We start from the raw sequence: 22,142 nt of genomic DNA on the forward strand, positions 1-22,142 counted from the left end.
GCTGGAATCCACAATCCCAATTTGTCCCACAATGACAGACATTCCAAAATTCCAGGAACCCTTGAAGGAGTCCTGATTCAGTGGCTCCTCTGAGAAAGGGCTGCCTTGAGCCTGGGTCCTCTGTGGAATAACCAGGATGGCATTGGTGTCATTTTTGGTTTTGCCAACAGGGCAGGGTGAGAAGGGGAAAGCTGTGGTTTTAGCCCCGGGAGTGACCTTTGTGGGAACAGGAAGGGAAGGTGCAGGCTCTGGACATGTCGCCGTTTCTTCCCATTTGTGAGTAATGATCCCCAGATGGAGGGAATCCCAGCTCCTTGACCTCTCACTGGCAGAGGTTTAGGTATTTTCAGGACAGAGCATCAGATCGAGGGGCACCAAAAGGAAGGCAGCTGCAGAGGCTGAAAATAGGGCTAGGGCTTCTAAGAAAGAGGCCCCTTGGGAAAGAGGGCCTGAATTCCCCAGACGGGCTCTCACTCTGGACAGAAAGACCATGTCAATGTCTGGGGCAAGGATGCAGGCAGAGGGTGGGGCTGTGGGGCTGTCTCTGCGGGAAAAACAGCAGCAGAAAGTGCCTTGGTGAGCTACACCATGAGGCATGGGAAAGGGGGGGAGCTGCAGAGAAGCAGGCAGGAGCACCTCCCCATGGACCAGGGGAGCCTCAGGAAGGACTGATGCCATGTTCATATTCAAGGTCACGCTCCACGGCTGTTGGCAACCCAAGTGTCCGCCGGGTGGAGGGGAAGTGCTTGGGCTCTGGGGTCGAGCACACCTGGGTATAGAGCGAGGTCAGCTTTCTTTCTTTCTTTCTTTCTTTTTTTAAAGAGAGAGAGAGAATTTTATTTTTCAGTTATTGGCAGACACAACATCTTTGTTTGTATGTGGTGCTGAGGATCGAACCCGGGCCGCACGCATGCCAGGCGAGTGATCTACCGCTTGAGCCACATCCCCAGCCCGAGGTCAGCTTTCTTATTCTTTGTTGCAGGATCCTGAATAACTCACCTTTGTCTTTGAAACTTTACTTACTCAGTCAACAAGTTGGGAATAAAGATAGCACCCTTCCCCTTGGTGCTGAGCAGAATAAATGACCCCTTAGTGGGTATTACGGACATTTCCCATGCAGTGGCAATTGTCTAGGTATTCGGCACACATAGACATATCCGAAGAGCACAACTACCCTATTAGGTAGACATTATTATTATTTTATCACTTAATAGATAAAAATGAGGAGACTGAGGCACAGTGAGGTTAAGTAACTTCTGCAACCCATACAGTCAAGATGTAGGGAAGGGGGCTGGGGTTGTGGCTCAGTGGTAGAGCATTTGTCTCACACGTTTGAGAAACTGGGTTTGATCCCAGCACCACATAAAAATAAATAAATGAAATTAACCTACAGTGTCCATCTATAACTGGGGGGGAAAAGGATTTGGGGAGACCAAGATTTGAACTTGGGCAGTCAGCCTTTAGAACCATATAAAAAACTTAGTCTAGTGCTGGTACATTTTAATACAAGATGACTAATATTTACAATCGTTCTCTCTGCCCTGGGCCAGAATTGGAGCTGTATATCTTAAATATTTGCTTCCATTAAAACTCAAAGAATCACACTGTATTAAAATCCATTTTCATTTATGGGAGATGACAGATGTGCAAGATTCTTTTATTTTACTGCCATAGAAATTACATTTTAGATTGATATTCTTGTTTTTTTTTTAATATGAAATTATAGAGCTGCCTTTTTTTTTTTTTAATGGCATTGAAAAACAGTCCCCAAGGCCCTCTTGAGTCTTCATATGAGTGTAAAGATTCCTATTAGGGGTTCTCCTGGGGTTTAACTGCTGGACAGAATTTATCTGGTCTAGGGAGGGGTGGGTCCCTGGAGGGGGTTTATCTAGACGGAGTTGGCAGGCTCTGGAGCCGAATTCCCAGGCAAGGAGAGGGATGGGAGACAGATCTATCCCTATATAAAAGTGAAACATTTTCCACCCTGAATTGGTTTTCAACTTTGTACCAAGAACACTAAGTCCTTCCCTCAGAAGGGATTCTCTCTGCTTTCGACACAGCCCCTGGCCTTCACGGGCAGCAAGAGCCAGACCATCCAAGGACTGTGAAGCAAATGTACTTCCAAGAGGAAAACAAACATTTCACCAGGGACAGGCCTGAGCTTAGACTCCCTGGACATTTAAAAATCATCTGACTGCTCCCCTTTCAATCTTTACTCCTAGTCCCTGAAACGGAGTTAATTCTTCAAAGAGAAAGGACAGAGGCCACGGGCAGCCGAAGAGGAATGAATCCCCCCTGGGTTGCTGCTGTTGACACAGGACAGGAGGAAGGTGGGGCCCCTGCTGCTCCATGCAGGAGAATGTCACATAGCACAGTGGTATTAGATGTCGGTATCAGAAATGGCCTCAGAGTCCCTTCAGTCGGAATCCCACACCCACTTCAGTCCCTCCTAAATCCCATAAACAAGGCACATATAAATGCCCCTCGGAAGGGAGTCCCGGTTTCTAAATCTTGTTTTTCGCTTAGAAATGACAACCTGCATAGCCAGTCTCAGCATTTTCAACAAGAGGTTCTAAAACAAAAAGGTTTAAGGACACCACGCACATATCATCATCTTCTAGACCAGCAAGAAGAGCTGCGGGACCATCCAGGACAAGCCCGTCTTCCCTCTGTGAGATGTGTTCTACAATCTTCCACCATGGGAGGCCCCTGCGCCCTGTCCTGTTCCACTGGCTTACGTGTGCTCCACGGAGATTAAGAACACACATTTGGAACCAGAATGCCTAGCTTCAGATCCAAACCCTGCTGTTCCTGGATGTGTGGCCTGGGGCAAGCTTCTCAACCTCCCTCTCTGGGTTCTATTTTCTCATCTGTAAATAATGAGGAAAAATAGTACCTACACCCTGGGATTGATACAGCATTACATGAGTTAATATATGTGATTTTGTATTAACTCAACTGAGATCCCAGTAAAAATGAGCTATTAATCCTAAAACTGTTTTTAATTTAAAATAAAAGTAGATAATAACTGAGAGTAGAAAAAAGTGGCAATTTTTTTTTTCAAGAGAAAAAAGATGTTATGAGGAGGCGGAACACATGTTTTTAGAAGTTTCAGTAATAAAACATGGGGCAAAAGAGTGGGGAGGGGGGAAAGGGTTTATGGTATAATGACCAAGATCTGAAAACGATGAATGCCAGGGGTCTGATGTTGTCTAACAGCTGCACCTAGCCCTGGAGTCTGTCAGATGCTGGCTACCGCATCAATTACTCTAATTCTTATTTTCTATGCCCCAAATGCAGTTATGACTTCATCTGGGAGAAAAAAGTCTCAGACAAATAATGCACACATGGCTGCATTTCTTTCTCATCTCTGGGGAAGTGGTACATCCACTGCAGGGAAGGGAGGGTAGAACTTAGCCTCCGGACACTTACGTGCCAGTGGACACTTGGTTAGGAAAAAGACAGCCCCAGGCAATCTCTACCCCATCTTACTTTGCCAGTGAAAGGCAGACACTTGGTCCCATGAGCTCTCCCACTGCCCCACATGGTCTGCACACTATCTGGAAAGGATATTGGCATTTGTATTTTTCTCACTTGGAGATTCAGTCCCAGTTTCCATTTAAATGCAGAGCTGTATTTACCCTACAGAAATCAGCCGCTGGTCCAGGAGGGCATATGTGTCTTACTTCACTAATGTCATACAAGAATGGCTTGGAATGAGAAGGGTTGGTCTAGAAAAATGTTCGGTCATATTAGAAAAACAAAGAACACACCGCCTCCACAAACTTTCCTTTCGTTGTCCCCTCCATTTCTCTATTTTAAAATTGCAAACACAGTCCTTATTACATGATGGATTTACAAGCAGAGATATGGATTGTCAGAAGCTCAAGGAACCTAGAATTAAGAAACCCTGATGGCAATGCAGCCTAGTATGAGCTGATAAAATGTCCACTCTCTAGCTGGACAAAGGGTTGGCGGGGAAAGGAAGTGAAAGAAAGGAGATGATAGAGAAGGTAACACAGGAAGCTATATGTAGTAAATGCTGTGTTTTGCAAGTGTTCGTTTCCTGCATTCAGCATATGCAAAATCATGACCACCCAGGGTCCATGAAACTTTGAAATTCAAAAAGACAGGTTGATCTTGAGGTGGGCAGTGTTATCTAGAGCTTAAGAGTTGCTGTACCTGCGGTCCTAGAAGAAGTCAATCAGGTCTTTCACCAGAAGTGCTACCAACAGGAATCATGACGTCATGAGAGAGTTAGGTGGCTGGGGAGTTTGGGTGGGGCTGCCACTGTTAACAGCTGTCCAGCAAAGAGGTCTTAATCAGAGGATCAAGCTTTTAGTTAAATCTTTGGTTTCTACAATTAAAATTAAATTAAAAGGAATTTTTTAAATTAAAAAAAAATAAAAATCTCACTATTTACATCTGTGAATACTCCAAGGGACCCTGACACACAATGATTGACTTCAGAATAGTTTGAATGATAAGCTTCCTACTCTCTAAAAGCAAACTCTCCTGATTTTTCATAGCTAGTTTGTAGTCATTGGTGGAATCAACAAATATTCCTTGACCCACTTACATTGCTCAGTACAAAAATCCTAAAGTATTCTATTCTTTATCTCAATCTGTCATCACCATTTAAATTCATCAGCAAATCCTTTTGGTGTCACCTCCAAAAAATATTAAGTCCAGCAAAGTCCACCTCAAAAAAAAAAAAAAAATGTCAAGCAAGCACTTGTTAAGATCTTTACTGCTGAAAACTTTACTCAGGTCTTACCATAGGCTTTCTCCCTGGTCTCCCTGCCACTATTTTGCCCCATTGAGTCCTTCCTCCACTGGGTAGCTGGAGCGATTTTCCTTGAGAATTAATCTATGGTTTAAACTCTCTTAAGGGTGGCTTCCCATTGTACTCAAATCCTCACCATGACCTCTGGCCAGACATGATCTGCCAACTTCTCTGAGGTCTCTATTAATCATATTTCCTTTTCTTCACCAGCCTTCAAACTGGCTTTGTCTTTGACCTTCGTGCATACTGAGCTTGGTTCTGTCTGAATATGCACTTTTCTTTTTATCTGGAACTTTATTCTTCTAGACCTTCATGTGACATTGCCTTGATGATTTGGGGTTCCTTTGAGTCACTTCCCCTGAATTATCATCACTAAACCCACCTCTCCATCTTTCCCACCAGTCTCCTCTTGTCCTGTTGCCCCATGTATTTCCCTCAAGAACTATTTATTTTTACTATAATTTGATCACTTATTGGTTCACATGCTCTTTTTCCATGATCTATAAGCTCTGGGAGCACAGGAATATTTTCTATCTTCTTCCACCCTTATGCCTCATGCCTGCACATAATAGGCGGTGGATCAACATCCACATAGAGCAGCTAATTCTGCTTCATGACTGTGATTCAAGTTTCCCTCAGTTTCTGCTGTTTTAATTCACCTTGTCTTTGCTATCCATGTGGTATGTCAGGAAATTCAGTTCAGCATCCTTCTAGCCACCCAGCCACCCACAAAATAGTTCCTGAACATGTGTGTGCCAGGCTTCAGGGCACTGTGAACTCTGATCATTTGTCCATTCTCTCCCAGACCTGTGTCATGAGTCAGTGAGTGCTTTCAATGGTGGACACCACTCTTAGTGCCATGGCTACATTGGGAATCAGGAAAAGATTGGCTGAGCTCTTGAGGGAGCTCAGAGCCTAGCACTTTGATTCTCTCTTGGCAGAAAAGAGATTCTTTATACCTCTGTAGCCACATCGTGCATTCCTTCACTGTGGGAGATGGAGGTGGTCACTGAGCATGCATCTTCCTATTACCCTTGGGGTTGCTGTTTTCTTACTCTAGCTGGTGAGCCTCCCAGATCAGCATTTTACAGTGTTTCCAGCGGCAGTAGCTGTCTGTCTGCTCAGATGGTATGTTCACACTGCTCAGAGAGTGACTCATGTTCAAAGCAGCACTTGAATCAGAGTCTACATTTTAAGTGGTGCCCTTTTCATCATAGAGCAGAAGGTAGTAGCATTTTGTCCTCTGCATTAGACTATCAGCATTTGTAGAGGTATCTTCCCTGGAAACTCTTTATAAGACAATGCCTTATTTCTCATGCATTCTCTGTAAAGCTTATTATGCTTTTTTTCCATAACATTGACCTCTAATTGACACATTTCTTCCCTTTTCACTATGCCTCTATATACATATTTCACTATCTCTCTTTCCATCCATCTATCCATTGATCTATCGATCCATCAATCTATCCATCCATCTCTCCATCCTTCCTTCTACATACCCATTTACCTATCTACCTTATTACCTACCAATCAACCATCCTTGTTGTCTATTTAATATCCTGCAGCCCATTTCTAGAATGGAAGTGCCTAGAACAGTGCTTGGTACATGGTTGGCATTCAGTAAATATTTGTTAATCAAGGAATGAACTTAATGCTTAGAGAAAGACTATTATGAACATTTCCCTCTAAGACACAATCAGTAGATTATTACTCTGGATTTAAATTTACAGATAATGAAGAGACAAACCACCTTTCATTAACATCATCATGTAAAAAAATGAGCCTATAATTTCCGTGTTGGGCAGCCACAAACCTCAGGGTCTGGCTATAGGTCATGCCATAGACACTTTGATGGTAGCTACTTGGACTTCAAATATAAAATCTAAATTCTGATATGTTTTGTTATAGCTCACATAGTGCCCCATGTAAGTGGGGGTGACAAGAGGTAAGACCAGAAAGTACTCTGGGACCATGGCTTTTACTGTTCTGCTGCATATATATGTTCACAACTTGCTAATATTTTGCGGTCCCCTTTATCACGGGAAGCTTCCTAGTGACATTTTCCCTGGGGTGGAGTTACAAGGCCATGAGAGGAATTCTTCACTTCCCCTTGTTTGGTATGCAGGCTCTACCTTGTGCAGAAGGGGCAGGTGTAGAGGGGGGGGGATCTCTGTGCCAAGTGCTGGGTGTGGCTAGGTTCAGGTGGAAGCTTTCATGGAGTTCAGGAGGAACATTCACAGCCAAGATGGTGAAAATCCACCAGAAGAAGACTGGCCAGCACCACACACTCCTCCCAGTTGAGGGTGAAGGAGGCAAGTGATGGTTCTCTATCCCCTTTCACCCCAGCACAGCCCTCTGTTTTCTTGGGGAAGGGGGCTTTAGGGTGATAGGAAGGCTCTGTGCTGTGAAAGAATAGTAAGGATGGTTGCAGTATGGAAGGGAGGCTAGGGGCGTAAGATCTAAGATCTGTGCTCTAAATTAACCCTTTGAGCCACACCTGAGAGAGAACTTACCATCTGCTCAGCTGGCTATACCCCTGCAGCCTCCAAACCTCCCAACTCTTCAGTTCTGTGACTGACACATTCCTTAACCTCTCTGAGCCCCAGTTTCCTCTTTTATCCTCATCAGAGAGTTATCTGAGGACCCAACAAGTGAACACAGATAAAGGTGCAAGAACAGTGCTTGATACAAAGTATGCCCAGAGTGCATCTGTTAAAGGGAATCATAAGAAAAAATAAGCATCTGCCAGCTAGACTGGCTTTTCCCCTCATTCCATTCATCTTTCAACTCCTGTTCAGCTGCTTGTATCAGGAGAGGGGCTGACTGCATGCAGTATGTGCTGTGTTTGGTGTTGTCTACTTTGTTCTGTGTTTTTACAAAGTGATGGACTGGTTTTGGTTCACTTTGGCATAAGCAAACATGGCAGATTCCTGCTATGAGCCCCACTTATCTGATTAGGGGGCAGTGGGAGCATCATTATGTTCTGGAAATAAATGTCTTTGTGCCCAAAATATGGACATTCCTTTTGGGCAGATGTTTAGCTGCAGTGGTTGTGAGATGCTGGGCTCCTTGTGTATTGATAGTCTATGGCAACACTGTGGATGCTCTTTCCAAGGACATAGGCAGTGACCTGCAATTCACTTCCTGGAGCAATGTGAGGCTTAACTACATGAAAGGAATGCTCATCTCCAGCTGCCAGAGACTCCCACTTTCCTCCTTACATTTCTGGAATGATGCATGTTAGATCTTCATTACTGCTACATTCAAGCTTGATGGACACAAAGGAGATGACCTCTTCGCTTCCTTCCACACTATTAAAGAGTGCTATTTCTGAGCACCTCTCTTGGAATCCAAAATGTAAACAACAAGACTAATAAAACATTTCTATGACCACGCTAAATCATTTCTAATAGCCTTATTCTTTATTGATCTGGAAATAAAAAGAAATTGGACAGAAAGACTCCATGGAGCAGTCGAGTGTAAGGATTAGAGACCTCCCTTATCTTTAAGGGAGTAAGAAGAGGACAGAATCCCCAATTAACCCACAGATAAAGATTTGTACAGACTTTTCACCCAAGAAGATGGGAAACAGGCACATGAAAAGACGCTTGATGTGGCTGTGTCACTGTAATAGGCTGATTTTGAGTCCTTTGGGTATAAACCAAGGAGTGGGATAGCTGGGTCAAGTGGTGGTTCCATTCCAAGTTTTCTGAGGAATACTGCTTTCCATAGTGGTGGCACCAATCTGCAGTCCCACCAGCAATGTATGAGTGTGCCTTTTCCCCACATCCTTGCCAACATTTATTGTTGCTTATGTTCTTGATAATTGCCATTCTGCCAGTCCCAACAAACCAAAGGCTGGATGTTTTCTCTTATATGCAGATGCCAATTCACAATGGGGAGGGGGTGTCTAGAGAAGAATAGAGTTACTTTGGATTAGGTAGAGGGGAGTGAAGAAAGGGGAGGGGTGGGGAGGTAGAAAGGATAGTAGAATGAATCAAACATTATATGACTACACGGTGTGATTCTACATGATGTACAACCAGAAACAAGAATGAGAAATTATACTCCATTTATGCGGGACGTGTCAAAGTGCATTCCACTGTCATGTATAACTAATTAGAACAAATAGCCAAAAAGAAAATAGAAGATTAAAGACCTAGCTTGTTCTAGAAATATAGTAAGTATTCTCATACCCTTTTATAAAGTACAATGTTCATTATGAGTTGTCTACTTATCATGTCTTACCATTTTGCTTTATAGAGCATTTCAATGACCAAATTCTGAAATGAACACTAACATTAAAAATAAAAGATGCTTGACATCATGATTTGTCAAGGAAATGCAAACTAAATGTCCAATGAGGTGCTACTCATTTTCACTAGAATGACTAACATGACAACAAATGAAGAAAACAAAACAAATAATATCAAGTGCTGGTGGTGATGCAAAGTAACTAGCATCTCACACGTTGTTGGTGGGAATACGAAATGGCTCAGCCACTTTGTAAAGCCGTTTGGTCGTTTCATACAAACATGCCTACCACACAACCCAGTAACCCCTCTTCCAGGTTATTTGCTCCAAAGAAATGAGAGCCTATGTCCACACAAACAGGTCTGGGTGTATTTTACCATCTGTGTGATACTTGCCCAGGGAAAGTAGCCATTGAAGCAGCATGTAATACTGCACAGGCTTTGCCCAATAGTCATTTATCTCTGTGTAATAACCAGGGACCCAAAGCTATGAATTTGGGGGTAGAACTGATCAAAGCCTTATCTTTAAGGAGAAGAAATAAATGGGGGGGTGGTTCTTGATTAAACATAAGCCAGTTGAATACCTGATTCTTTCACCTGCATGGTTGGTCAGAGGATTTCAGCTGGCTCAATCAGATTTTTTGTTTAAGGATGCTAAGTGGAGGGCAAGGAGACATTCTCTTTTTCTCACTTTGTGGGGTATGTGAATATGAGACCTAAAACGGCTACAACCACTTTCTGCTGTGAAAGAAAACTAGTCTGAAGAAAGGGAACAGAAGATATTAGAGGAAAACAACAATGGGCCAGGAGCCCTGACCACATCATACCTGATGACCATTTTCCTCTGTATTTTTCAAAAGACACTAATAAATCTCCTTCCTTTAAGAAGCCCAGTTAGAGGTTTTGTTTTGTTATTTGTTTTTGGTTACCTGAAACTGAAAGCCTCAGAGCTAATCTAAATGTAGATCTCAGAATGGATATGATTTTAGGAGATATTTCAAAGAAGTAGAACAAGCCAGAAACAAGTTCTATGAGCCAAAGTCAAAGCCAACCCAGAGATGTGGGATGGAGATGTAGAGACAATCTCAGTGGAGCCCGGCAGAGCTGGGCGGGTGACCTTAATGGAACTCTGGGCCTGGGAACAACAGTATGTGTTAAGAAGATCAGGTGTGGGGCCCTGCCAGGACCTGGCCTTGGAAGAAGGGGGTGAGGAACAGCCAGGGAAAAGAGGCTCCCAGGACGCCGTGAGGAAGACTGCCCCAGGCAGATGGACAGAGGACTGAGGCATCAAAAGAAAGCCGTTCGTGCTGTGGGACTGGCCAGGGCATTAGTCAGCTTTCCATCCCAGTGACCAAAATACCAGACAAGAACAACTCTGAAGAAGAAAAGTCTATTTTGGTTGATGGTTTCAGAGGTTCAGGCTGTGGATGACCAACTCCATTACTCTGGGCCTGAGGTGAGGCAGAACATCATGGAAGAAGGGTGTGGTGGAGAAGAGCTGTCCAGTTTATGGCAGCCAGGAAGGTGGGAGAAGGGAAGAGAGAGAGGAGAGAGAAGACAGGGACAAAACAGAATTTCCAAAGGCGTACTTCTAGTGACCTCCTTCCTCTAGCCATGCCCATCTGCCTGCAGTTACCACCCAGGAACAAGGTTAAATTATTAATCCATCAAATGGATTAATCCATCAAATGGATTAATCCCCCGGGATGAGGTTACCGCTCCCAGGGCCTAACTGTTTCACCTCTGAACATTCCTACATTGCCACATGTACTTTTCATGAGACATTTCATATCCCACCCACAACAGCCAGCATTGTTCTAAGAACTGGAGCAGAGCTGAGCCTGCAGGTGGAGTTCAAGCAGGCTTGGCAGCTCTTGGGATTCAGCTGGTCTGGCACTGCAGCTGGGGATCTGCCTTCTAACAGGGACCTGCCTCTAGCCATAGGCAGTATGTAGAAGACACCGGGAGCAACTCCATTTTCCTAGGGGATAGAACCAATGGCTACTCTCTGGCTGGACATGACCCTGACCTTGGTTCACTTCTGCACCACACATTTGGCTTTCTTGTCACTCACAGGACCAAAATATCAGAGCATCATGCTTCCTGGGTACCATCAACCTCTGTTTATAGGTTTGTCAGCTAGTGGTGTGAGTGATTCAGCCTCTTTTTTCCTCAGTTCCCAGCCTCTTGGGGAATCTGGAAAATTCCCAGAATTAGGAAATGATAGGTGACGAGTTGAAAATGATGGCTGGGATTTGAGGCGTGCAGGGTAAACTGGTGTGGGTCTTCTCCTGCGTATAGTCTGAATTTTCCATATATTTGATGGAAGCAAGAGCCTTGCTGTGGGAGATTCCATATGATTATAAGAGAAGCTTCTAGATTCACCTTGGCTGTGCTAAATACTTCTATCATTGATTCTGGGTCTTCATTCTTTGCATTGCCTCCAGATCCTATACTCTAAACTTCTAAGAAAAAACACCCCACAAAATCTCAGGATAATCATAAGACTATCATAATGCATCTAGAGATTTATTAAGTTTAAGCTTCCCTATATGGAAAGAGAATGGGTTCTGCCCTCAGCAGATGTGTCAACTTTAGTCTTAACCACCTCATTGGACTCTTGGTATCCATTTATTGGTCTGTCAATAAGAATAAAGTTACCTTAAAATTCAATGGGTGTATTTCTTAAAACATTTGGGTGCTACTCAATGGGTGTATCATGGGGTATTGAGTGTATTATCTTCACACACATGAAGCTTAATAAATGGTAGTTGCTATTCTTAACATTAGAGGAAATTCTCTAAATGCAAGATATTCTGACCCCAGACTCTTTTTTCTTTTTTTTAAGAGAGAGAGAGAGAATCTTTTTTTTTTTTTTTGTAGATGGACACAACACAATGCCTTTATTTTTATATGGTGCCTGGAATTGGACCCAGGTCTCGCCCATACTAGGGGAGCGTTCTACCGCTGAACCACAATCCCAGCCCAAGGCCCCAGACTCTTAATAACTTGGTACTAATGCTTGTGTTTCCTCCAGTAGAATTGAAGATAAAATCCAACAGGTATCTTGTTTTAAAGCCATAGTCTTGAGTTTGCAGTAAACAGTTATGGGTCCACTCCTGTCTCCCCACCTTACCATTTCAGATCTTCGTAACTGCTGAACTCTATATTTCTTTGCTGAGGGATTTCTCTGGGCCCCCAAATCTCCTCTGTCTGTGCTCAGCAGGCTGGAATGCTGGGGAATTCGTTCATTAAGAGGAATCCTTAACCAATAACTGATGGGAGTTGGTGGATAATACCCAACTCCCCCACCCCTTACAGAAGGTCCCTAAACAGCCAGGTACCACATTTTTTCCTAATTCTCACAGAAGGATCAAATCCTAGTGGCCGCAGTGATAATTTCCTTTCTAACACACTCTCTTTGGTTGTCTTTTCTTCCTTGTCTCCCTTACTCCAGGTCTTTCTGGCGTTTCCTGGGATCACCTTTCAGATGAATTACTCAAGCCCTTGTTTAGAATCTCCTTTAAGGGATACCCAAATGAAGGCAAATTTCAATTCAGATGTGAAACCTTTGGGTGTGGCTAAGTTTTGTGTAAATGATCCAGCAGAGATAGGGTGTTATTTGAAGAAAAACAAGCCTCACCAAGATTAGATGGACCTCGCCAAAGAACATCAGGCACATTAGGGGGATGCCAGGAGCTGATATGGGAGCTCTTTATAATAAACTGGAGCCATCTGCCGGCCTATAATAACTGGAATATGAAAGTCCTAATCTGGGATGTAGTTAAACTGTTTACCCTCTGTTTGTGGTTATGTATTTAAAGCTTAACATGCTCAGAATGGTGGATTTAAATTCATAAGCACATTGTTTTACAAAATTGGCATGAAGCCCTTTCAATGCAATATGCAAAATACATTAGTAGGTTGCATCCAGAGCTTTGTGTTTTCTCTTTGTCCTTATTATTTTTTGTTTTTATATAAAGAAAACTGGTAGAACCACAGTCCTGCAAAATGCCTTGTGAGGATGCCAAGAACCACTCTCTAAGCCACTTTCTAAGAAGCAATTTCCTTCCTGTCCCATAAAACTCCCCAAAGCACCTTAGGCGAACACTGAAGCATTGGGTATGTTTGCAAACTGCAAATACAGCAGACATTTAATTACACCGAATTCATCAAAACCCTAATTGAGACAGGAGCTCAAACCTTACAGCTTAATTACTTTAATTTCAGATGGGTAACAGACTTCGTCCTGTACTGCCCTTTATGCCGAAATGCTTAAAGAGAGGCCCACGGGCACTCACTGGTAATTCTCCCAACCAAATGAAAGTGCAGATCAACATAAATAATAATGCTAAGTGAGACCCATAATTGGATTTATTAATCACTTCAATTCCCAGTTTCCATCCTTTGTTGCAATATTCCGATGAACCAGTTTTATCGCCTGGGAGGGTTCCTCAGTGTGGGGAGGTGGGCAACTTTCATTGCTTACTATTTTTTTTTTCTGTTCCATCCACTGATCAGACAGCACAGAAGGAAGTACCCGTCCTTTGAGATTCTCCTTCTACCAACATCTCTTCATTTTCATTTGCATTTAGAAGACCTTCTCCTTGACCTTCCCTTTCCTTCTTACCACATATCCTTGGGAAACCCTGGAGGCCTGTTAGAGAATTCCACCAACAGGTGGTTCAATTATCACAGTGACCTAGTGTGGAATTTGGCAGCCAGGACCACCTTTATTGGTATTCTGGCTTTTGAAAATGGTACCTAACTTGTGTTGGCTTACTGTGTGGGCCAGGTGCTATTAATATTGAATTTGCTAGGTTTCATCCTTATGGCAATGCTGGGAAGAAGGTGAATTTATACCCACTCTATAGGTGAGAAAATGGAGGCAGATAGAGCTGAAGTCACTTCTTCAAGGTCTCATAGTGAGTAAATGACAGAGTCAGGAACTTCCAGGCCAGTCTGATCCCCCAGGCCATGGTGCTTCCAAAAGATCATTTTGCTTCCTCTGAAAAGTGTTTAGGAATTTCACAAAACCCTAAAAGAGAGAACTGGATGGCTTTGAAAATCTCCAAGTGGGCCCAGGATGAGGAAATTCAGAAGAAAGGGCTGGCACCCAGAATCATGGTGTGGGCTGCTTTGAACAATGATTCTGGTTATTTCTCCTCACAAGTGTGTGGGGTTGTGAATAAGCCAGCAAAGACCTCTGGAGGGATAGAGTGACAGATACCAGAGTTTGCTGACATGCAGGCAGCCACATGACTTTGACGCAGGTGTTCCAACCAAGCTGGTGATGAACTGAGTTGCTGAAGAATTATTCACCCACGTGAATTCAAGCCATTTCATAAGTAATTAGTTGGGTGACACTGACTAGATACTGCCCCGTCATTTGTCTCATTTCTTTACATTATCTCTCCCCCTTTGGGCTTGCTTTTGAATTAAGCTCCAGGTACAAATGACTAATGAACTAATGACAACACCAATAACGGCCAGGCTAATAATCATACTGCTAATGGTGACAATGCTAATTAAGAGAGTGCTAACAGCAACAGACTCTACTGGTGTGACTATTCATCTCTGGAAGGCAATGAGGTCTCCAAGCAGAGGACAGCCAGGGGAGAGTGACTGGCACTGAAGGCAATGACAGAGACTCATTTTTTTTTTTTTTTTTTTTAGTGTTGACCACGTATGTATGAGAATTTAAAAAACTGTAATATGGGTCCAGAAAAATCTAAGACAACAGATTATTGAGCAAAAGGATGAGAAAACAGAAAATATCGTCTGGTGGGTTGAGCAGAGCTCAATGATCAAGAACAGGAACAGCTGTCCAGGAGTCTCTTGTTAGAAGGAATTTGTCCACTTGGGGGCCCTGGAGCTAATTCCTGAAGAGAGCAAAGGGTCCCATTTGCCCATCACTCAGGAGTAACTAATACACCAGGCATCCCGGACAAATCCATCCATGTAAAGATGGTGGTGGTAAAAGTGGGGCATATACAAGAGCAACAGTATGCTGCAGTATATACGAGGTGGAAACATTGGAGTCAGTGTTAGAGATGGGCAGCCTGGGGTGCCCCAGCTGGCTGCTGAAAAATGGAACAGCCTGGTAAAGAGTATATTGAAAGGTTGGAAGGTGCATTCCTTAGCCTCTTAGGATTAACACGTTGCTCAATTTTATAAGTGGAGCCTCCTCAATGGAATTCTTGAAGTTGCTTTTTTTTTTTTTTCCTAGAAGACACTGAGCCTTGGGTGTTCGGGCAGGGAGTTCAGGATTATAGTTCTTCTGAACAAAGTCCCTGTGGAGCCACAAATCTGCACACCTTTGGTACTGCTCCAACACACTGTGCTCATCGCCACTCAGGAGCCTCACATTTTGGTGACTTCTAAGAAATTCCCCAAATGGACATCAATGTACATAAAGGAAACAGATCCTTATGATTCCCTAGCAGCAGGATAATCTCTTTAGCTAAAAGGGAAGTCTGTGAAGCCCCTCAGAACCTCAAAATCTAGCTAAAGCAGACATGGAAATAAAATGCTCCTCTCTGTCCCTACAAAAAGAAAAGCTGTATCCTAAACTGTTTTTTGGAAGATGATATTCCAGCCCTCTATCTCTCCAATTTATTTTATTTTCTCTCAAGCAGAACCAGATCTTAAATTGTTTGAAGTCATTCTAGTTCAGATCAGTAACCCATCAAAACGAGTGGGACACATTCAAATTTGTGACTTGCGTCTTTCAGGCTGGTTAATTATTTATGTGGACTTGGGGATTCTGAATCCCATTCTGCTGGAGACATTTAAATAAGGATGGCTTGACAGTGTCTAGTTCCCACAGGTTCAGCCTCCTAAGGTGTGAGGCCCTCAATCACCACTGGCCCATTGTGAGTTGTGAGCCAATAAGGACCATCTTGTGCCTCAACTTTGCCTCCTCTTCTCCAGATGCTTTGTTCCTTCATCATGGGAGCTGTCCATCTTACCTGCCCTGCGAAGAGCCCACAGACGCCAATGATGCACAGGATATTGAACACGGCTGAGCCCACGATGGTGCCAACTCCTACGTCACCCTTGGTGATGAAGACCCCTGAAACACAGATCCAATGTCAGCCTGCTTGGGGAGGCCCAGTTGAATTCCAAGGTGGGCCTGGGGGCTTTCATAACTGCTAGACTGTTCTCAGGATCTGTAGGAAACAGCCAAGGGTTGGAGGGAGCTTCCTATTCTACAGAGTGGAGAGTATCCCACAGGAGCATTGGTCCTGGGTCGGGGACACATTCATGCATGGCAAAAGCATCATTTAAATCAAATAGCTGGGAAGTTGATATTCGGCTTGGGGCCCTGGACTCTTATTTCCTTTCACTGGAAAGAAAACCCTGGCCTAGGCCATTTGTCCCCAGTGTCCCCTCTCCCTTTTTTTTCTGATAGGAAAGAGATAAAATGCCTCTCGGCTGAAATCACCTACCTATGACTGACGTGAACAGCTCTGGGGCCGAGCTGCCTGCTGCCATAAATGTGGCCCCTGCCACATCTTCGCTGAGGTGCAGGCGCTACAGAGGAGCAAAGACGAAGCACAGGTGAGTTTGGATTCTACCTGAGAACAGAGGTGACTGTGACTCTGAGGTCCCAGGTCCCGAGAAGGCCAGGACTAGGGCGTCAGTGAGACCTGGGGGCTGAGTTCAGTCCTGCTCAGCCTCCTTCCCATCCTCCCAGAGTTGGGCCACTCCTGCTGGACCCCTTGATGGACCAAAACTCCTCTTAGCATCCTCCTCACAGGAGGGGTCCCAAATCCAAGTGCCCCAGGGGCCATGCTGATGACAGGAAGGCATGGAGTGGGTAGCGTGGGGTCACGGTGGATGACGGGCTCAAGGCAATGAGGGGCATTCGCCTCCAACCTGACAGCAGCGTTGCCAGTTCCCTCAGTGTTGCCAGACATTTTGATTTTAAAATAGAGGCCAATAATCCAGATTTGTATGCAAAATATCTTGATTTTTTTTTTTTTTTGCAATGCTTTGATGATTTGGGGCAAAATAAGGTTCATGGCCACCAGTTTGAGAGCTTTCATTCTGAGGCTTAAAGGAGGCTGCTGGTGTGTGTGTGTGTGTGTAGGTCACCTTCCTGCAACTCTCTCTCCAACCTTGATGGGGTCCTCAAACCCTGGGTGTTAGAGCAGGAGTGGGGGCTTGAGATGGGGAAAGGTGATGAGGTATCTGCTCTGCTGAGGTCTATACAGCACTCTCCAGGTCACCCTGCCTGTTAAACCAAAAGGTGATTTGCAAGAAGACAAGACAAATATACATTAGAGATTGTTTAACTTTTCTGCCTTCTCTCATGACCCAGAAAGTAAGCTACTGGCTGGCAGAATGTAGACAGTTCTGTCCTGGAGTTCCAGCCAAGACATGCCAGTTTGGAATGCCATTCCCAGATACACCAGTGGCTGCATTTCCTTGCTCAGCCATAGAGGGGCAGCATGGCCTTGGTGGAGGTTGTGGATCCACTGCCTGCTGGATCCGCAATGGACTGAAGCAGGAGTCCTGGTTAAACAACTTTATCTGGCATCCTAGGTCCCTAGGTCCCTTCGCTCTGGACTCAGTAGCTAAACACAGAGTATTGAGGAGACTCCAAGATGGAACCTCAACGCTGAAAGCTGTGCCTGTGAGGGATACCTGAATACTCCAGTTGCAATGAGGCAGGAGACTAAGGAAGGCAGCCTAACTCAGAGCCTGGGCTCCCTGGCTGGCTTGCCTTGCCCAGACTCACCATGAGCTACAAGCCTTGCAGTGCTGTGGTTTTTTCCAGGGGGACTCCACGATGGCATTAGCTGTAGCCTTCCAAGCTTGGGTTCATAGCCTATTGCTCTCTTTCCTTCCTTCAGTCTGTTTGTTTCTTCTTCCACATGGTCTTCCATTTCTCACTCTTTCTTCCTTAATTCACTCTAGTACTGGCAACATCCCACACAAGGGGTCTTCTTGTCTCTGAACTTCCAAATACCACAACCAAGTCATGGCTCCCGTGAGCATGGAATAATTTCTAACACCCCAGCCTGACATCCAGGCTCCCTCTGACCTGATTCAAGCCCCTGTTCTCCCTCTCTTGGTTTGATGGCTCAGACTCTCTCTGACCATATATATATATATTTTTTTCTCAAAATGCTTTGCCAACGAGACCTGCCCTCCAAGCATAAGCTCTTCCTGGTGTTCCAGGCAGAATCCATCTCTCTCCCTTTTCTCTCTGCACTGTCCAATTATCCACAACTTCACCCAGCCCTCTGTGTATCCAGGAAGATTGGCTTCAGGAACCCCTGTGGACACTAAAATTCTTAGCTGCCAAGTTCCTTATATAAATCAGTGCAGCATTTGCATATAGCCTACACACATTCTCCAGCATACGGTAAATCATCTCTGGGTTACTTAGAATTCCCAACACAGTGTAAATGTTATGTAAATAATTGTTATACTGTATTATTTAGGGAATAATGACAAGAAAAAGCGTCTGCACATGTTCAGCACAGATGCAATATTTTTCTTGAATATTTTTGATCTGAATTGGAATACTTGGATATGAAACCTGAAGACACCCGGGGCTGACTTTATCATCCTGGAGCCTGTCTGTGTCCTGCAAGCTCTGGGATGGCAAGGCCCATGCTGGAACTCATCGGTTACCTCCGAAGCCTTAGGCCTAGAGCTGGGCCTGGGCAGAGCCCCGTTCAGTGTTTGTAATACATGGGGTGGACCCTGCCCCGTGACCCGAGGGCATCACTCAAGGGTCAGAAGGTCCCTGGAAACCTCAGCCTGGCCCTGAAAGCTTTCTCACCCTCCTCATTCAACCTTGCCTTCTCTCCCTAAGCCTCTGCCTGACCCCTGGCTGCCACTGCTGGGGTCCTTCACCTCACTGGGCTTTTGCTCACTTTAGTTGTCTTTGAAACGCCTCTTTTCCTTCTTTACCTCCTCAGTGCAGCTGAGTTTCTACCCCCCACAGACATAGAATTACTCAACACTCTGAACACCTTCGTGTGTTCCATGATGAACCTCCTGGATGTCCAAAATCTAAGACTGCTAATCCACACAAGGGGAAAGGCAGGTGATAAGGGTGACATGAAGCAGGACCTTTGCAGACGCCAAGGCCTGACCCACCACTTGCTTGTGAGATCGTCATGTGGATCTTCTTCTCTTTCCTATTCCTTGTCTCCCTCAACCTCCTGGAGATGGGGAATCTACCCCTCAGCTGTGATTTACTGAATAATATGAATTTCTTGCACAAGTCATATTTACAAAAGCTGCAAACAGCATCTTTTTGAGTTTCTCTCCCCACCCTCAGTTTTAGCCTATGGGCAACTACTGACTACACACTACCACATTCCTCGAGGCAGAGGAGGGAGAGCCAAGGTAATACACAGAGGCCTGGCACAGAAAGCCCCCTAGGCCACTGTGGATGGACCAGCTCTGTGGTTCCTAATCTGGCAAGAAAATATAGCTCCAGAGAGAACTGATCACAGCTCTCGGAGAAGATGTAAACATGGGATCTCTGAAAAGCTGTAACTCTGTCCCTAACCCACCACCATTCACAGACATGATGTTTGCTGAACAAGTAAGGTTGTCTAAAGTCCACAGAGCCACACTCTCTCTCTGGGAGATATGTACCCTCTCTTGTTATATTGATCTTATATTGATCTTGTTATAATGGGGTCCCTTTTCTGTGCCCATCTCTCCTGGGTGCCTATGGGTCCTGGAGTTGGAGACAATCTTGACCAAACCATGGCCTGATACAAGCTCATCTCTGCAGTTGAGTGGCAACAAGAATGAAGACTCCAAGAGCTCAAACCACCCTGGGTTCAGATCATGACTCTACCCCTAGCTAGCTGTGAGTCCTGGGGAAAGATGCTCAATGTCTCTGAGCTCTGACTTCTTTGTTCCTAACTCACCTGGTAGAGTTTGAGGAATGATTAAAGAGACAATGAGCACATTCACACCATACTCACTTAGTAATTGAGCCAATTTCAGCCCATCAAAGATTGAAGAAAAATAATAATTTCTCCTCATTAAACATTTTCTTTCCTTTTCTTCCCATCTTAACCTTTTCCTTAAAAAACTCACCCCTGCCCTCTTTTTCTGCCATTTGACAGTTATTTGATTGCTTCTCCCTATAAGGGCATGTGCATTCTTGCTGGCAAGTTCTATGGATTTCTTCAATTAAGTCGAACCCATGATGACAACTGTATATATATTTACAGATCATAACAGCTTTGCTATTAACAGTAAGAAAGTTGCATGGGAACGAGACAGAGTGATTTTGCTTTGCATAAAAAGTAAACCCCAAACATTGGGAGAGCCAACTCTCAGAGTCCTGGGTTCCACATCCACAGATTCAACCAACCTCAGATGGAAAATATTCAGAAAAAATATGGCATTAATATTGCAATTATACTAAACACATGCAGACTTTCCCCCTAGTCATTATTCCCAAAGCAATAAAGTTATGACAACTATTTATGTAGCATCTATGTTATATTAGGTATTTAAGTCATTTAGGGTAATCTTAAAGCACATGGGAGGATGTGTGTAGATTATATGCAAATATCATGCCATTTTATAGGAAGGATTTGAGCATCCAAGGATTTTAGTATCTATGGAGACCCTAGAACTAAACTCCCTTGGATACTGAGGGACAACTATACTTCAGTCACAATAACCCTTTGTTATAAGGTGACCTTGTCCGTGGGCTGAATCACTGTACCAAGGACTTCCATACCTGTGCACCCTACATCTCAGACACCACTTCACTTTCCTTATCCTACTGCCACTTCACAGAGGAAACCCACTTCTGCAACCTCTGCAGGGTCACTGTGGAATAATTATTTGCTTATTTATACACACAAAGAACTCACAAACTTGCAGGGTGTTGAAGAAGCTGTTTAAGTTAATGGTTTTCTAAGTGTATTTTCTAGATCAGCAGCCTTGGCATTACCTGAGAAATTATTAAAAATACAAATTCTGGCCCTCTTCTTCCTCATCCCCTAAGACCTACTGAATCAGATGCTGTGGGGAGGAGAAAGGAAAGGGAAGGGGACTCAAGCCTTAAGGACAAGTGGCATAAAGAAACTGGAGTTCCGGATGGGCAGTGTCTGGGAGGGAGCCTTTCTGAAAACTGAGATTCGGAATCTGAAATAAGTAAAATAAATAAATAAAATGCAAAGCTTTCAGATAAAGGAAAACTATACTTCAGAACAGAAAAAGGGATGAAAGAGGCAAGAGAATGAGAGAGTTCTAGATAGGCTGAATATTTTTTTTTTGATGAAAGGCATTTGACTTGCTGTTCAGCCTGGTGTTCACTGTGATGATTTCTATCAGAGATATTTTCCTGAGCTCTGTGCCCAATTCTTTCATCTCAGTGCCTTTCAGGCCAATGCTCAGAGCATCTCTGTACATATGTAAGAGAGGATGATTGACAGGACAGGTTCTCACCCTGCAAGGACCCCATGCATCACCAAAGCAGCAGAAGGGAATAAGGGAAAGGAAGGTAGGGGAAGGGGATAGAAAGGAAAAGCAGGATTTAAATGAGGAAAAGAAAATGGGGGGGGGGGTCAGAACACAAGTATAGCTGACCCTCCAGATCCCAGGGTTCTGAATTTGTGAACTCTACCAATGATAGATCAAAAATACTTGAAAGAAACTGTGTCCGTACTGTATACATGTACAGATTTTTGTTTTCTAGTTATTCCCTAAATAACAGTATAACAATTGTCTACATAGCATTTGTAATTTATTGGTATTTTAACTAATCCAGGGATGATTTAAAGTATATGAAAATGTAAATATACATTGTAAATACTGCACCATTTTACACAAGGGACTTGAGCCTCCACTGATCATGGTATCCTCAGGGAGTCCTGGGTCCACCCCCATGGACACCAAGAGACAACTGTATCTGTTATGGCCAAATGGAGCTGGAAAGCTGGCCATGTGGGTTAAAGTCTATCCTTCTACTGGTGTCATGAAGCGCTCAGTGGATCCATGAGGATTTTGTGCTAGGGGCTGGGGCTGTGGTTCAGTGGTAGAGCACTTGCCTAGCATGTGCAAGGCACTGGGTTCGATCCTCAGCACCACATAAAAATAAATAA

The 22,142-nt window shown here is 44.1% G+C and overlaps 1 protein-coding gene across 1 annotated transcript in view; it reads right to left on the reverse strand.

Annotated features, from left to right (window-relative positions):
• Slc24a3 (solute carrier family 24 member 3) overlaps window positions 1-22,142 on the reverse strand; it is a 518,418-nt gene that overhangs the window by 122,978 nt on the left and 373,298 nt on the right. The window contains exons 5-6 of the mRNA XM_076851476.2: window positions 16,491-16,575; window positions 16,011-16,114 (exon numbers count right to left, since the gene is read on the reverse strand). Coding sequence (XP_076707591.1) covers window positions 16,011-16,114; window positions 16,491-16,575 — 189 coding nt within the window. The remainder of the gene's footprint in view (window positions 1-16,010; window positions 16,115-16,490; window positions 16,576-22,142) is intronic.

The sequence above is a fragment of the Callospermophilus lateralis genome, chromosome 3 (assembly GCF_048772815.1).
Source record: "Callospermophilus lateralis isolate mCalLat2 chromosome 3, mCalLat2.hap1, whole genome shotgun sequence".
Classification (NCBI taxonomy): Eukaryota; Metazoa; Chordata; class Mammalia; order Rodentia; family Sciuridae; genus Callospermophilus; species Callospermophilus lateralis.